Source organism: Lichenostomus cassidix, chromosome 1Ab (genome assembly GCF_008360975.1).
Source record: "Lichenostomus cassidix isolate B80296 chromosome 1Ab, HeHo_3.0, whole genome shotgun sequence".
Classification (NCBI taxonomy): Eukaryota; Metazoa; Chordata; class Aves; order Passeriformes; family Meliphagidae; genus Lichenostomus; species Lichenostomus cassidix.
In genome coordinates this window covers 589270-606480 of record NC_139481.1, presented here as the reverse complement: position 1 = coordinate 606480, position 17211 = coordinate 589270, and the positions used below count along the sequence as shown (strand labels likewise).

Below are 17211 nucleotides of genomic sequence, written 5' to 3'. Positions count from 1 at the left end.
AGGCTGTTGACAAATGGAGGTGGAGAAACAATGGCCTGGCCTATTAAATACCTTTTTATGAGTTGCTGCCTCTTTCTGATGGTGCTACTGCTCTTTTTTATTTCCTTCATTCAAGCAGTGCTCAGTAGATGTAATGCCAGAAAAGTCTGACTGAATTTATCAGCAGCACACCTTCACAAAGCATCCCTTTGAAATCAAATTGTTAGTTTTGCCATGTAAGCATTGTCAATAATGCAGAGGGAGGAAAAAAGGATTTCTGAGAAGCCAGGAGTGTCTTTCCCTGACCACCAGCAGAGAGGAGCCTCCTGCTCGGAGTGTGGCTGCACAGCCAGGGGTTCTGCTTGTTCTTCCACGGAAGGGAGCTGGCAGGATTTTGGTATTCAGGCTGCCTGAAGAGCTAGAGACATTGCAGAGCTGCCAGCAGTGAAAACATCTGTCTGCAGCTGGAACTTCTCACCTGCACTGCTGCCTGCCCTCCTGGGCTTTGGCAGTTCTGCCATATTGTCCAGGTGGAGGAAGGAAAAGAAACCCTCTGAGGGGCAAAATCTCGTGGGAAGCAGGAGCTGTAGGTAGGATTGGTGTTGTTTCAAGACAGCCAGCTTGCCTTTGCACCAGGCTGCTTTATCAGAGGTGAGGCCATCAGGGTCACCTTGGGACGTTTGGAGAATCCACAAGTCCATGATAAAATCTATGTGTTTGCAACTTCTTGGCCTTGCAGATGTTAGAGTATCATAAAAAAAGCTAAAAGTGCCTCACGTTTTCCTGGCAATCACATGATTACTGGAAGTGGAATATTCATCCTCTATGCCAGCCCTGGAGAAATCTGTTCTGCCTGACTGGTAAATCCAGTGGAAGCAAACAGATCACAGACAGGTCTGGTGACATCTGGCACCTTGTATTTTTTGGTGTTCAGGCAAAGCCAAAAGCCAAAACACTGAGCATTCCAACTGCTCAAGGAAAATACCTTTGATGCTGGAAATTCCCTAATACTGAGGCTTTCACCTGCCAGCCTCCTTTTATTGCAGAGCAGTGTGGAACAGGGCTGTGTTGGGGCTTTTTGTCCTCTGCAGGACACAGAGCTTGGGTGCTGGACAGACTCTGACTGTGGCATAGACTTTGAAATCTCAAAAATCAATCCTGCTTTCTCTGGGTTAGAGTAGGAACAGAATCTTAAACTGCTTTTAACATCAAGTGTTGAAAAACACTCAAAATGACATTGAAGTGTCATGATTTTGGCTGTGTTATGTATGGTGGATTTTTTTAAATCTTTAAAATTCATAGCACCTTCTTGATAAAGTACAATGATTTTCTACTTGCTTTATTCAGCGTGGAGTATTTCCAAATTGATTTTAAACAGCTCTCTCTTCAATTTGAGTAATTTTGTTACAAACTAATAGACAATACATAAGTGTACCTGAGATTTAATGTTAACATATTTGTTTCAAAGTTGTTATCAACGTTCAAATGCACAAAGCCAAATGTGGTTGCTAAAACATGGAGTGCAATATGCCATGTAGTGCTGTGATTCTAAGCCATCATGCATATTTATTATTTTCTTCCAAATTGCAGTGCTATTACTGGTAGATATATCAGAGTTTTAGCCTCAGTCTGTAATATGTCATGTGCTGGACAACATTTTGAGAGGCTGAGATGTATTGATCCAAAACCAAGAATGCCAAGAGGGAAAAAGCCTGACCTAGACCAGTGCTGTTTTAATTATATCACAGTTTAAGATAGTTTATCATTGTTTAGATTAATTTAAGTGTGGACCAGAAAGTGATGCAGTGCATTCCAGTGTTTGCAAAGGAACCTTAAAGGGGGAGGTTTTCCTGCTGATGGCTCCTGTGTTTTGAATCTCACTCAAAATCAGGAGTGTGGCAAAAACCAGCCCAAAGAATGGCTTGTGGAGGAAATCAGCTCTGAGAGAAAGGTCTGTTTTTTCCCAGTGATCACAGTAAGGTTAGGATTAGGTGTTGGGATACCTTGATTTATTTCTTCTTTCCACCCCTGGTTTGTCGTGTGTCATTAGGCAAACTGCTTGAGCAGCTCCAGTAATGCCATCTGCAAAAAGAAATAAGGACAATGTAGGTGACTCACTGCAACAGCCCTGGCTGGAGGATGTGGTGAATCTTTGGAAGAAGAAAAGTGAGATTGTGGTAGAGAAACATGACATTTTTCATGGGGATAGCCAACAAGAGGTCCCTGCTGGAGGATGCACTGCTGCCTCCTCTCTGGAGAGGAAGAGGAGAGGCTGTTCCAGCATCAGGGAGTTTGCTGTCCTGCTGCTGCTGCATGTCCAGCAGTGCTGCAGGACTGTGCTAGGAGGGCACTGGGAGCTCTCCTTCTGTGCCTCAGGGTGGCACCAAGCCAGGGGACACAGGGACAGAGGCTCCAGCTGTGCTCTTTGGACCCAGAGCACATGGCAATTATTTATCTTCTCTTTCTCCACCCCAAACAGGGATCAGATTGGAAGGAATGCTCTAAAAATAGCAAGTGCCTGTGCTGTGGAGCTGAGCAGCAGAAGGTGCAGTGGCTCTTCCTGTTGAACCTTCTAAAGAAACATTTTAAATGAACACACAAGAAACTAATACTAATTAAGTGATGGTATTCTGTGGAGACCTGTGGTAGACACTGTAATGGTGCATTAGCAAGCTATGCATAATTCAGCAATGCTGAATTCTTTCAGACATCCTCCACAGGGAATTTTGCATAAGTGTGGAGTTAATAATTTGTCCCTTTGTGTGATGTGTAAGGGTTGCTCAGGGCATGGTTTGGCCTGCAGAACTGCTGTTACTGGAGGTGCTGTGCAGGAAAGGAGCATCCATGCTGGGACTTGCAAACCAAGCTGAGGTGACAGGATGGGTTTGCAGAAAGGTTGTCTCACTTGTAAGCAGATATTAAACATGGAGACCTGTGATGGGATTTTTATTTTTTTCCCCCTCTGTGAAGGCACTTTTTCAAAAAGAGTTGCAAAAAATGGGCAGTTAACAGACTGAGTTATAAACCAGCATTTTTCCATGGTAGCTAAGACTCAGACATGGAAATATTCCCAGCACCTCACTCAGAGGTGTGGCAGTGCAGCTCATCTGGGGCTGAAGCTGCCTGGGGAGCTAATGCTGGAGTTGTCACAGCTTTGTTCTCTTCTCCTCGGTGCAAAGTTGAGCCAGCAGGGATGGATTTCATCTTGCTGCTGCAGCAGGATAAGGACATGAGTGGGACAATTAGGGTGGCTTAAGTGACAAGAATTAGCTGCTACATTAGCCTTTTGGATCTTGCCCTGCCTCCCATTTTCAGAGGTTGTTAACCTGCTTGCCCCCAGTCAGGCTAATTGAGTGTGAATCTGGAGACCCTCAGTTCAGGTGCTGCTAAAATAGAAAGATGACTTGCTAATAACTTCATGCACATTTGATTGGGCACTATTTTGTCCCTGCTAGCTTGTCAGCAGGAGCAGCAGGTGGGTTTGCAGGTCCTCTGAGCAGAATGTCCCTTTTGTCACCAGCCCTGGCAGCCTTGCAGGCTCTGTGTTCTCCCAGTGTCACTGCAGGTTGTTCTAGCTGAGCTGCAGCCATGAAGATGTATTTGTGCTCACTGCAAATACTTACAGAGCAGCACAGTGTAATTGTCCCTCTGCAAGCATCTCTCTCTAAACTGTTGTTTGGAACTGCCAGACACATCCTTGCTCTTTATTAAGACCAAGGCAACAACACAGAGTCTGTAGTTATCAGGAGATAATCATTCCCCAAGGGCATTTGAAACACTCCACAACCAAAAGGTTGTGATTACTCCACGATTGCTATTCTGCTTATTATTCCTCGTTGCTTAATTATGGAATCAGAGTGTGTTTGCTGGATGCTGTCATCTAAACGAGATTCTCCTCTTCTCCTGCTCTGCTCCAGTGTGATGTAAAGCTCTGCAGTTTCCAGTCCATGTTCAGGATAGCAATGGGGCAGGGCAGTTCTGGAAGCTTTTCTGACTTTTTGGGAGATCAGAGCACTCAGTCTGTTCTCTGCCAAATGCTTGCTGAGAGACCTTGGGCAGGAGACCTTCTGGCTGCTGAGCTGTGCAGCTTTGGTGAGGGAAATGGGGCTGTGTGTGGAACAGAAATAACACAACCAGTTCTGGAGGGAATGGGCTGTTTGTGTGAACCCAAAACCTTGGTGTCACTGCATGTCCTACCAGCTGAGCTCAGCTCATCTCCCTGCCTCCCTGAGCCTGCTGTGACTGGAAGGAAATGTTCTCTTGTAGCTTCACATTGGGGAAAAAAATAGAAATTGTGGTCTTCTCCAGGGTCACTGGGCCTAGGAACCCTGAATAACTGATTTGGTAAAATCTTTGATTTAATGCTTCATTGAATCATGTAATCTGCTCTAAGGAAGGGGAAAGCCATTCAGTGTGTGGTTTGGCCTTAGCCTTGATTTTCTGATAAGAAGATGGGTGATAAAACTCAGGTTTCTAAATCATCACCTAAATTTCCAGGTGAAACTCCTTCTGAACTTCATTCCTTAGACTTGGTTTTGAAAACAAACTTGAATAGAATAGACTTATTCTTTGAATAAGAATAGACTTGGTGAAACTCCCTTATTATTCCAAGGCTGACATAAACTCTGCCTAACGAGATGCCTTTTATGGCAGTGCTGGATTTTTAAATCCCCTTTTCATTGCTGAAATCTAAATGTTAACAGCACTTTGCACTGCAGCTCTGTGTGCTCATGTGGGTCCAATGCCTTCTGCCTGCAGTCCTGCTAGCAAACTCTCGTGTCATAAAAAGAATTTGTTCAGGAAATAAAAATGTATTGTTTTCATTGTTAGAGGATGCTACTAAATTGGCTGTATGTTTGTCTAATAATCACATCTAAAGCTGATTATTCTGGTAATAGCCTTAAGATGTTATTTAAAAATAAATATATAAATGCACAACTTTTGTACTAATACTAGTTTTTAATCTCTTCTTGTTTCTATGAAGTCTGAATGAGATTTTCAAAATTGAATAATAATTTGATCCGTTAATCTTTTGAAGCTAGTAATTTTATTTTCCCCTCTTTGCAGTCTCTGAGGCTCGCAAATGAATAGAGCTTCATTACTGGAGTCTGCATTTAATAACCATTATCCATTATCTTGTAATTAAGACTCCCTGTAACGAATCATGAGGACAATGCAAAAATACATAGTACATTTCTTTAATGAACTGGAAAATGTTCATCTTGTTCTATTTAGTAATGAGTTGCTGAATAGTCGTTAAATCCACTGGAGAATAGAACTAGATGGATTTTGAAGACTATCTTGAGTTTGTGGTTAATCTATTAGAATTAAAATTTCATCTTCTATTTTTATCAACAGCTGATTAGAAGTCATTCTGTTTGACCAAATTGATTAGAAGACCATATACAAGGGCAGCTGTTGTTTAATGAAAGTTTTTAATGAAACTGTACCATAGAGACTTGTAATTATAAGACTTATAAAAGCTTTGACTTACCTTATAGCAGAAAAAAATGAAAAGTATTGCACCGAAGGACTTGAAGTGTTACATTTCGAAAGGGAAATTAAAAATATAATTTGGTGATGTTGAAGTTTCACTTGCACTGCTCCTTGTTTTAATGTGGCTCTCAGATGCTCGTGGTGTCTCTCTGGAAGGGAACAGCTCTGCAGTGTGTAACTCAGTTGTCTCTCCTGTGGGCTCCCTTCTTTGCAAAGCTCAATCAGCTATTAATTGCACTTGCTCTGGAGTTAGAATCTTTCTTGCAAATGGCTGTTTCTGTTTGGAATGGGAATTGTCACAGGGGGTGCAGTTGGGTCTCACTGGGCTGGGATGGTCATAGCCAGGGAGCTCAGAGCTGGTGATGCCATTTGATGTGTTCAAAGCACAGAGCTCAGAGCCATGCCCAGCCATGGCCTGGGATGGTCATAGCCAGGGAGCTCAGAGCTGGTGATGCCATTTGTGTTCAAACCACAGAGCTCAGAGCCATGCCAGCTCTGCCCTGGGATGGTACATAGCCAGGGAGCCCAGAGCTGGTGATGCCATTGGATTTGTTCAGAGCACAGGGCACAGAGCCATGCCCAGCCATGGCCTGGGATGGGATGGTGCACAGCCAGGGAGCCTGTGGAGAAGTCTGTGCTCTGAGAAATCCCAGAGTTGGTGATGCCATTTGTGTTCAAAGCACAGGGCACAGAGCCATGCCCAGCCATGCCCATGCCCTGCCCTGGGATCCAGCTGTGTGCCAGCTGTGCCCTCAGCAGCTCTGCAGTGTGCTGCTGCCCCAGCACAGCCCAGCCAGGGCTGAAACTCCCTTCCTGCTCGAGGGATGCTGCAGAGCCATCGTGGTTCACATGAGACACAAAATGGACCCCAAGCCAAATGTGAAGTGGAAGCAGATGCAGTTCAATTGACTGAAGTGGATGATGCACTACTACATGATGTTTGAATTACCCCTCTTCTTCTCCCAATTACTTCTGATAATTAATGATCCCACAGTACACCTTTTCTAAGAAGTAGGTTCCTAGGGATGAAGTGTGTCCTAATGAAATTAAAGAAGTTCTGTCATTGTATTCTGTCAAGGCAGGGTCATGCACTGCGAGGAACATTATTTTTTGTTAGTTTCTTAGCTACTTGTTACACTGTGCTTCAGGATTTCTTTTAAGCCAAGGCAGAACAGCAAGGATACACAAGATGTTACACAAATATGAAGACAGGCAGTGAAGAATATTATTCATAAGTGAGAAAACAAAAAATAAGCCAAGGCTAACTCTTGTTCTTTAAACAATACAGATGTTTTGACCTTGTTACTGCATTAAATCAGACCATGGCTTTAAGTATAGCAACTCACAATGTTACAATTGCAAAAAGCATAAAAGGGGAGATTTCCCTTGGTTTACAGCATTACACAGCTGGTTTAGTACAAACATAGGAGATATCCTTCCCTTCTCTTAAAAACAGCTGCAGGAGATACAATACCAGACTGTCAAACGGGAGACTAAGTAGATGCAAAGTTAAATTAAAAAACCTGATGAAAATCATTTCTGTTCTCAAAGATCCTCGTAGAAATACTAGAATGTTGGTTTATGTACACCACAGGGAGATCCATGTACAGGAATGGCTCAGCACTGCTGTGAGGCAGGAGGGCATTGCTGAGGCTGTGAACTCTGCACTTGCACAGTGATTTTGTTCTAAAACTGCCATAAAACATTTCACTTCCTTTCAGGTTCTGATTTTATCAAGACATCTACAGGAAAGGAGGTGGAAAATGCGACCTTTCCAGTTGGCATAGTCATGATGAGAGCCATTAAAGAATACTACTGGCAAACTGGCTACAAGGTAGTTCTCATTTCCTTTGTGAAGATTAACCAAACAGGCTCACTCAGAACGAAATAAGAATGTGATAGGATTGGTTTGCTAATGTTCATATGTATTTCTTATACTTTTGTCTTTTCTCCCTTGAAGAGCTCTTACTTTATTCCATAAAAGCTTGTGCAATCAGAGCATTCCCTGCTGCATTTGGATTTGAGTTTTGTTTCAGTATTTAAGTGGTCATGTCCATTAAAAACAGAGCAGATCTCAAACAGATAGTGACTGACTTGCTCCCATAAAGCAGAGTTGTATTCAAATTTAAAGCCACCAAGACTCCATCCAGGGTACACAACTGTATTTTGTGACTGTTCTGGCAACCCAAGGGATGCATTTTGCTCTCTCTTCCCTTGCCAGAGCAGCTTTCCAAGGGGACAGGGAGGGAGATGCAGTTGTGTGCTGCTGCCTGGGATGGCAGGAAGGACAGGGGACAGGGATGGGAAGAACATTATGTGCTGGAGCTTCATGTTTATCCATCAGGTGAGGTCAGTGGAGAAAAAGGAATGTGCAGTAGAGCCAGGGGTGAGCTGTCTGTGCATTCATCCTTCTGAAGCACTGGGAAAGGAGGAGGAGGAGGAGGAGGAGGTTCCCAGGAGGATTAAGCCACCTCTCCCTTCCTTCATCCCTGGGCAGATGTGGTGCTGCTGTTCAGCCTGCAGCTCAGGGGAGGAATCCACATCTCTGGCTAGGAGCTCTCCCCATTCCTGGCCCCTGTCCTCCTGTCCTCCTGTCCTCCTGTCCTTCTGCACTGTCCCTGTGCAGTGTCATGGGATGGGCAGCAGGATGGGGGCTGAGGTGGCTGCAGGGGCTTGAGGAGTGTGTGACTGCAGCTCAGAGGTGTCCCTGTGCAGTGTGTGACTGCAGCTCAGAGGTGTCCCTGTGCAGTGTGTCACTGCAGCTCAGAGGTGTCCCTGTGCAGTGTGTCACTGCAGCTCAGAGGTGTCCCTGTGCAGTGTGTCACTGCAGCTCAGAGGTGTCCCTGTGCAGTGTGTGGCAGCATGTCAGAGGTGTCCCTGTGCAGCTCAGAGGTGTCCCTGTGCAGCTCAGAGGTGTCCCTGTGCAGTATGTGGCAGCAGCTCAGAGGTGTCCCTGTGCAGCTCAGAGGTGTCCCTGTGCAGCTCAGAGGTGTCCCTGTGCACTGTGTCACTGCAGCTCAGAGGTGTCCCTGTGCACTGTGTCACTGCAGCTCAGAGGTGTCCCTGTGCAGTGCAGAGGTGTCCCTGTGCAGTGTGTCACTGCAGCTCAGAGGTGTCCCTGTGCAGTGTGTCACTGCAGCTCAGAGGTGTCCCTGTGCAGTATGTGGCAGCAGCTCAGAGGTGTCCCTGTGCAGCTCAGAGGTGTCCCTGTGCACTGTGTCACTGCAGCTCAGAGGTGTCCCTGTGCAGTATGTGGCAGCAGCTCAGAGGTGTCCCTGCTGCATTAACAGAATTTGTCCCCACGATTGGATTTAAATGGTGAATTCACCTTTTGCTTCAAAAGGATGCATTCATGGTATAAAATGTGTTATTAGGAATCAGTGCTTGTGTCCCTGTGCATGTGGGTGTGAATTAGATGTAAACTGACTTCGTGTGCTTTTATTAACTGAAGACAATATTATCAGTGGCAAGAAATTTCTAAATGGTTTCTTTAACAAACTAATTTTGCTGCTGTAGGGATGCTTTCCAGCAAGGCGTTCCCTGGGAAAAACAGGTTAATACAGAAATTAAACTTCTTCAAGGAAAGGAACAAGTTGCAGAGTAACATTTATTGACTGATAAGCTGTGGTGGTGATATGAAAAGTGTGCAATATAATGGGAAATAATCTTTTCCTGTCATTATTGAAGGACATACATAAATTGGTTTTTCTGTTGGGAAAACCCCCAATCCAGAAAAACTTATTACTTTTAATAATGTAAGGTGAAGAGAAAATTCTTGAGGAGATGAACTTATTAAGCAAAATAATGAAATGCTGTGAAACAGCAGGAAAGTGGTAGCTGGACTTTGTACTGCTCTTGAATTAAATTCCAACCCCCCCTTCCTTTTTTACCTTTTTCTGGCAGTCAGATGTGCTGTTTGGAAAGCTGGTAAATGGAGAGAGGACAGGCTTGTCTTTGTCAGCTTTTTTTACAAAGAAAAGAGCTTTCAGAATTTGCTAAAAGGGGAAGGAGTTCTGAATGGTGGTTTTAATTCTCTTATTAACTCTGTTCTACTTGTTTTTGCCACAGATTATCTCAAAGAGATGCAGTATTTCTGGGAAGAAATCTAAATTCAAATTTCATTAGGATTTCTCTTCCTGAGGGAAAACACACTGCAACTGTTTTTATTTATTATCTAGAAGATGCTTTTCCAGTTGCTGTGCTTTAAATTCTTTTTGGAAATGCAGTGTTGACAGATGTATGCAAACCCTCACACATCTATTTGTCCATCCACAAAAACACAGTCTTCGTGCTTTGGGTTTATCAAGCTTTTCCTGCTTTTGTTCCTTTTAATCTTATTGGAAATATGCCATTATCACAATGCTCCAGCGTGAGAGAAGGATTTATTCTGTGTTTGTTGGTCCTGAAATCACTATGTAAGAAAGATTACCAAGCACATTTAAAACAGATATTTTCTGATTCCACTATTATATCCATGAGGCACAAAGCAGTCCTGAATGCACTGAGGTTTCAGGAGCTTCCCTGCAAAAATGAAATGATAATTCTTGCAGAATGCAAAGGTTAATGGCAGGAGGAAACACAGGAAGAATCACTGTGTGCTACATACTGTTCAGATTTACTTTTTTTCATGCAGAAAGAATTTTTTCCTGATTCTCCCTGGTTTTTTGGTTTTCAAGAGTTTAGGCTGCTGCTAAAGTCCAACATGTTGGCATTTTTGGTGAGGGATTTGATAGCTGTGAGTGACAAGCTCTGTCTGGAGATGAGATGTGTTTAAATAACCAAAGCACTGGCATTGGGGTGTTTTGTTTGCTAAGTGCCCAGCAGCTCCAGCAGGGCATTGCAGACATGGAAATTCACCCCAAAGAGGAGTTTTCCTTGTGTTTCTGCCTCTCCACACTGGCAGTGCAGCTCACCTGCCCAGGTGGGACTCACATCTCACAGCAGGGACTGAAAGCACATCCAGCCTGTGCTGGGGGAGAGCTTTTGCAGTTCCTGTGGAGCACAGACCTTTCGATTTTTTATAAAGAAAGACCTAATTTATTTCCCATTTGGAAAATTTTAGTGCAAGTTAGACCTCTGATGGGCTGGAATGTGCAGGCAAATCGTGTGTAACTGTGCTGCCCAGGCTTTTTGTGAAGCACAGCCAGCTCTGCCTGCTGTCCACCAGGCAGCTGCTCACATGCAGCCTCTTTGGGGCTTTGGTGGGTATTTGTGCTTCTGTATTTTGAGTTAGATTGTAATTCCAAAGGAGGTGATTATCACACGGGCACAGGGTGATAGTGCAGATATCCCAGTCCTACCTGAACAGGCAAAGCACTCCCATCACACCTAATGCCCGGGGCTCCAAAGTGTGACTCCCTCAGGATGGAAATGTTGATTTTTCCCAGAGCTGGCTGAGGTTTGGTGGCTCCAGTGCTGGTCCATCTCCTGTCTGGCTGCAGCAGGTCCTTCCCTGTTCCCCCACAGGCTCTTGGAGGCTGCAGGGCTGCAAACATGCTTGCTCTTCTGGGGTTGCTGATGAGCGAAATGTGGATTACACTGGTTTGTTTGTCTTTCCTCCCCAAAGGTTGGCTTTAAGCCTGCTGGGGGCATCCGGACAGCCCAGGAAGCAATCACGTGGCTGATGCTGGTGAAGCAGGAGCTGGGGCTGGAGTGGTTAACCCCAGAGCTTTTCCGCCTGGGAGCCAGCAGCCTGCTGGGGGACATCGAGCAGCAGGTGGGTTGTTGGCAGCTTGGGCAGAGCAAAAGGGATCATTCCCAGTGTGCTGCCTTCTGCTCTTGCAGAATGGAGCATCTTCTCACTCACTGTCCATGGATTCACTTCAGCTCAGCATTTGCACCCCTTGGAGCTGTGCCTGCAGACAGCTGAATGCTGGGGCAGCACTGCCCAGGGCTGGGCTGTGTGCAGGGCAGGGAGCAGCAGGGCTCAGTTTATCCCTGGCAGTGCTGTGCCTCACTGCCAGCAGGGGCTGAGCTCAGGCAGCTCCCAGCCCCTGTGTGCCTCAGCTGCTCCCAGGCTGCTCCTCCTGGGCAGCAAGCACAGCTCACCTACATGGCTGCTGCTGCAGAGAGCTTGTTGGATGTTGGTTGTTTCCTGGGAAGAGGTTCCTGCTGGCAGGAAGGGTTCTGACCCATCTGTCTATCCATCCCTGCCTGCACCACTGGCTCAGGGTGTCAAACCTGAAGGATGCAGCAGATTTGGGAACAGTGAAATGTCATTGGAACTACCAAACATTGACTCTGCTGAGCTCCCATGCTCAGCACTCCCAGGAGAGGAGGTGATATTGCCTTTAACCAAGAAAAATGTCTGAGAGTCATTATCCTGCTGGGAAGACATGAGCTATAGGGGATTTGGGGAAGGGAAGATGCACCAGGCTTTGCCCTTTCCTTGCCTTTCCCAGCAGCTGAAATAATGACATGCTTTAAGAGATAGAGAATAGCTGGGAGGTGTCAGGTTAACATTCATGACTGCTGAAAAGCCCTGCCTCACTCCTGCAATGAGGATAATATTGGTTTGCTCCCTCTGCCTCACTCCTGACCTAAAATTCTGTCCCTGGTTGTGGCAGAGCTTTCTGCCTGGCACTGCCATCCCTGAGTGGTTGTGTTGCACCAACTGCTCTGATTTCTAAAGGGCTTTATCTTCTATCTGCCAGGGTTGCACAAATGCCCCAGCCATGAGCAAAGCTCTGCTGTGCTGGGGAAGATAAAATATCCCAATCATTATACTCAATAAAACAAACATACTGAAATAGTCCAAACCAGATGACAGGAGAGCACTGACTCCTACCTGGCTCTTTTTGAAATCTCAGTTAAAAGCAACAAGACTCTTTGCTTTTTACTTTTGCTTTCCAAGCACAGCTGCAAGAATCCCCTTAGTTCATATCCTACAAACAAATATATAAAGGTATATGACATCATATTTATGCACACACACAAACCAATATCTATCATCTTCATCTGGCATGCCTTTAATTTGTTACTTCCTTGACACTTTCAGTTTTATGGTCGTATATAATTCCATAATAAATTTTATTTTTTCTTGCAGATTTTCTATCATGTGACTGGCTCCTATGCCCTCCAGCATGAACTGGCAATGGCTTAGACACAAAACCAACTCAGGATTACTTTTACAAAAGAGCTCTTTAAGCAAACAGCTTTCAGAAGTCTTCTGACAACAAATGATAGAATTAAGGGCCTAATTCTCCCTTCTTCATAGTTTATGGTATTTAAAAATATGCTCAAGTCTGCTGCTTGTACTTGATCCAAAAGCAGAAAAAAGTGACATTTCTGAAATAGTTAAATAGTTAATACTTACAGATTGGCAAAGTTAATCTTGCAAAGTTCCTCAGACCAGCCTGGAAAGCTTATTAATGGCAACACTGAAATACTATGAAAAAGATTTAGGTGGCCTGGTAACACTTTGCAGTCTCAGAATATGAAATATCTCTGGAATGTTTCAGATTGCTAATTAAGAGCTACTGATCCTGGAATAGATTTCCATTCACCTCAGACAAGATCTGCTGGCACAGATGTGTTGCACTATTAATTGTTCTGTTGATTCAGTTGCAGGCATTGTAAAGGGAAAGGAGAATGAAACTTGGCTATTGCTTCTCTTTTATAAAATGTCTTCTGTAGCAAAAAAAAAAAAAAAATCCAAACCAGACCTCTTTTTTATTTTTTGTATTTTTCTCCCCAAACTTGGGCACAGACATCCATATTTAGACCCTTGAATAAAAGTGGCTTGATTTCTAGAACAGCTGAGTATCCACAGTTGCTCCTGAAGTTAATGGGAGCTCTGGGTGATCAGAACAACTGAAAATCAAGCAGTCTCTATATAGGTGCCTAACTATGCATTCAGGGCCTATTTTTAGGCATTTCACTCTTAAAATTTTAGTCTAACTTGCTTAGAAGCTCCAATTCCTGTCTCCTGTCATTTTAAAACACATTCATGCAAATCTTTCCATTTTAATGGAGGGGGTTTGACTGTCAGTTTGCAGGTGTCACTGCCAGGTTGGCTGAACTTCAACTTTGCCATTCTAAAAGCAATCCTTTAATTTAAAAGATGATCTGAATTGTGTCCTATATGGGGTTTAATGCTTTAATGTAAAAAAATGCGTTTTTTTCAGAGCACATTAAGAATCATCAGCACCTTTTGAATATCAGGCTGGAGTTAGTAGATTCATTATATCAGAACTGCATTCTGCTCACTAACCAGAGTTGTACAAAAAACTTAATTATCTTATCATCATGACTAGTCTCACTGACTTAAGTAGGTCTCATCATGGGGGTAAGAGGAGGAGGAGGATTTTGCAGTAAATCAAGCTACAAGGTGCATTTATTACAAAGAGATTTATTGTGAAGATAATAACTCAGTTATTTATCTGGCTGAATCACTACCTGAATCACTAGTGTGCTACAAAACACCTTGGACAGATAGGAAAACTGATTAGGGGAAAAAATCAAGGAAAGCAACATAAACAGAAAGCAAAATCCTGTATGTGGTGCTGAGGATTAAAAATGGGCCTTAATTTCTCAGGAAGTTGTTCATCCAAGGCTTTCAGTCTTTTTCTGCTTTAGGTCTCAACAAAGATGAGGCTGAGCTGTGACTCTATTTTCATGGTTTTTTCCTGAAAAGTGGCATTTCCACCATGAGTGTCCCTTCTGATTTCACTGCCAGTTTTGTCAAGGGAAAACCCAAGTGCCTGTCTGCATCTTGAGAGGAGAATTCTGCTGCTGAGCTTTCAGAGCTGCAGAGTTTCTTCATGAACTCACATCCCCCAGCTGCTTGCTGGGCTGAGCCTCTGCCCTGCCCTGCCCTGCCCTGCCCTGCCAGCAGCACAGTGCATGGTGCTGCTGTTGAGCTCGAGCTGCAGAAATGGCATTAAATGTTATTAAGTGTTATAAATGTTATAAATGTCCACTCTTTCATAGCAGGAAGTCACGCCCCTTGCAAACTACACTTTTTTTGGTAGTTGCAGGGTGAAGATAGAAGCTGATTTTTGGAGCTGCTTTAGTTTCTAGGACTCTGTGTAGCTCCTGCAAATGAGTGGAGGTGCAGCTCTGCACCTCAGGTGAGCAGCCTCAGTGTCTCCACGGGAGCTGTGCTGATGAAAGGAGTTGCCAGGAGGAATTCTGCCAGCAGCCCCTTGTTTGATGTGCCCAGGGGCTGCTGCTGCTTCCCTCAGGGTAACAGGCTCTGTCTGCAGGGGAAGAGGTTCCTGAAAGTCCAGCATAGCCACTTCCCTTTCCCATGAACATTAGAAACACACCTCTGTGAAGTGCTGTGCAACTCCTGGCCAACCAGTGTTTTCAGGGAAGCTGGATTGGAAAGTAGTTTATACATTTTTTTCTGTTGAAACTTTTATATTTTTGTCAAAAAAGAAAAAAAATAACGGAGTCTGTAAACACATCTGAATAAAGCTGATTCTGGTTTGGGGGTTGTTCTTTTCTGAGGAATGAGCAGAAGGCTCAGTGTTTCAGAGCAAGAGGTTTTGTTTAACTCCAAGGGGACTCAAGTTGTGTTTCAGTGTCTGTGGGTCAGCAGCATGACCAGAGCCTTGTGTCACCCTGCTGCACTGCCTTTGGGAAAAGTTCACATTTCATTTGTGCTTCAGGCCATTAGGAGAGGAGCAGGCAATTAGGCACTCATCTAAATATATTTCAGAGTGGAACATATGTTTTGTGCAAGTCAGTCTTGTATACTAATTTATTATTTTTGTAACACTTATTCATTTAGGATTTTAAATAGCTTCGTTTTGTAGACCGCATTGCTTTGCAAAGAAGAGAATAAATTCAAGAAGAAAGTCAAGTGGAAACTTCAAATCTAGAATATTCTGCATCAGCTTATTTACTAGAAGAGGGAATTGGGACAGAGGGTAAGCTTTTTTCCTGGTTAGAAGGAAACAAAGATATTAAATAGTAATTATATGTGAAGTGCACATATCAGCTGGGGCAAGTAATACTTTGATATCTTTATTTCATCAGTCATATAAGTTCATTCTTTCATTTCCTTTGTGGAGCAGGGAACATACATTATATACCATAGCACATGCCACCCAGAGAAAAAACTGATCTACTTTTAATTTTATTTTGCTCAGTTGGAACTTCAGCTCCTTTCCTCTCCTGGGGGTAAAAAACCCCATGAACAACAACAACAAGTTTTATCCAAATCTTGGTGAGCTTTTGCTGAAATTACAGCTGGATGATAAGCATTGGAAAAGGAGGGAAGTGCTTTTATTTAGATGCAACCTGCACAGGAGAGAAACAGAATTGTCCTTCTGGTCATTCCTTCTGTAACAGGGCAACCAGAGAGAAGAGTATTCTTACTATCTAAAGACACCATTGGTAAAATGACTGATTGCCTGTTTTTATTAAAATCCCACAAAGTCAGAACTAAATTAAGTGCACTAAGCCAGTGCTCAATTAAGAGGTGATAAGACTTAGAAGCACCAGGAAAGTTTGATTCCTTGCACTGCCCAAAGCAGGAGTGAGTGGATGGTGAGTGCAGAAGAACACAGCAAAGCTCTCTTGAACACAGCTGCCTGCAGTGCTCACTGCCCAGCCAAACTCCCTTCTTTGCCCCCCTAGAGCTCAGACTGAGCAGCTCCTCAGGACTAGCTGCAGAGTGCATGTGTCCTGTGATTTAATTTAATTACACCCAAAATGATGAAGGATGTTATCTTCACTTCCAGGGGACATGAAACATTCAGCCAGCATCATGGCAGGAGTCTGGCTGAAGGCTGGCAGGGCTCAGCACTGCTGCTTTCTGCTGCTTTCTGCTCCTTTCTGCTCCTTTCTGCTGCTTTCTGCTCCTTTCTGCTGCTTTCTGCTGCTTTCTGCTGCTTTCTGCTGCTTTCTGCTCCTTTCTGCTCCTTTCTGCTCCTTTCTGCTGCCTTCAGCAGAGTCTGGGGCTTTCTGCAAAGCACACCAGCTGACCCAGAGAGGCATTTCTTGGTGCAACTTTTTAAAGGCATCAATTGAAACAGCAAAAAGCAGCTCTGTGGGCTCTGAACAAGAAGGGCTTTGTGTTCTAGTTAGCACAAATCTGTCCAATTCCAAAAAACCCATGAATGTTCAGCCCGTGTGAGAGCAGCTGTAACGAGGCCTCTGGGACAGCAGGGATGGGAGGATGTAGATAAAGGGAAAACAGAGGGGTGGAAAGAAAAGTTGTGAGAAGTAAGAGAGATCATCACCAGCGCTGTTATGGCCTCACAGAAGTGTAATCTTTTGTGATCTCTTTGGAACAGGAGGTAAATAATAAAACACAAGGGAGGGAAAAAATTAAAATAAATGTAGTGTGTGAATGCATGTTAAAACAGATGTCAGATTAAAAATAACTGAAAAGGAAATTCTACTGTAGGGGGAAAACTGCTTTTTCCTTCAACATTTTATATTCCACCTTCATTAGGCGAAAAGTGAAAGAGCTGTGAAGAAAAAGGGGAACTTTTGTTGTTTCCTGGGAATGCTCAGAACAGCCCATGCAGGCACAGAGGCACTCAGGAGCTGAAAAGCGACCTGTCCTGCTTTAAACATATTTTTTAAAATTTTTTTTTCAAGGAGCTTTAAATAAATAGCTGAAGATGTAGTGAGGCTGGACAGGGAGCCACCACATTTCCTGGAGAGCTGGCAGGGGTTGCTTGGCTTGTTCAGGTCAGCTAATGAAATGGGAATAATCTTTACATGGTTTCCTTCTTCACCTCTGAGTGTGGAATGCAGGTTGAAATGAGAAAGGCACAG

The 17211-nt window shown here is 43.9% G+C and overlaps 1 protein-coding gene across 1 annotated transcript in view; it reads left to right on the top strand.

Moving 5' to 3' along the window:
• Positions 1-14924, top strand: part of DERA (deoxyribose-phosphate aldolase) — a 33310-nt gene extending 18386 nt beyond the window's left edge. The window contains exons 7-9 of the mRNA XM_085049248.1: positions 7197-7309; positions 11042-11191; positions 12521-14924. Coding sequence (XP_084905374.1) covers positions 7197-7309; positions 11042-11191; positions 12521-12577 — 320 coding nt within the window. The 3' untranslated portion in view covers positions 12578-14924. The remainder of the gene's footprint in view (positions 1-7196; positions 7310-11041; positions 11192-12520) is intronic.
• The last annotated feature ends 2287 nt before the right edge of the window (positions 14925-17211 follow it).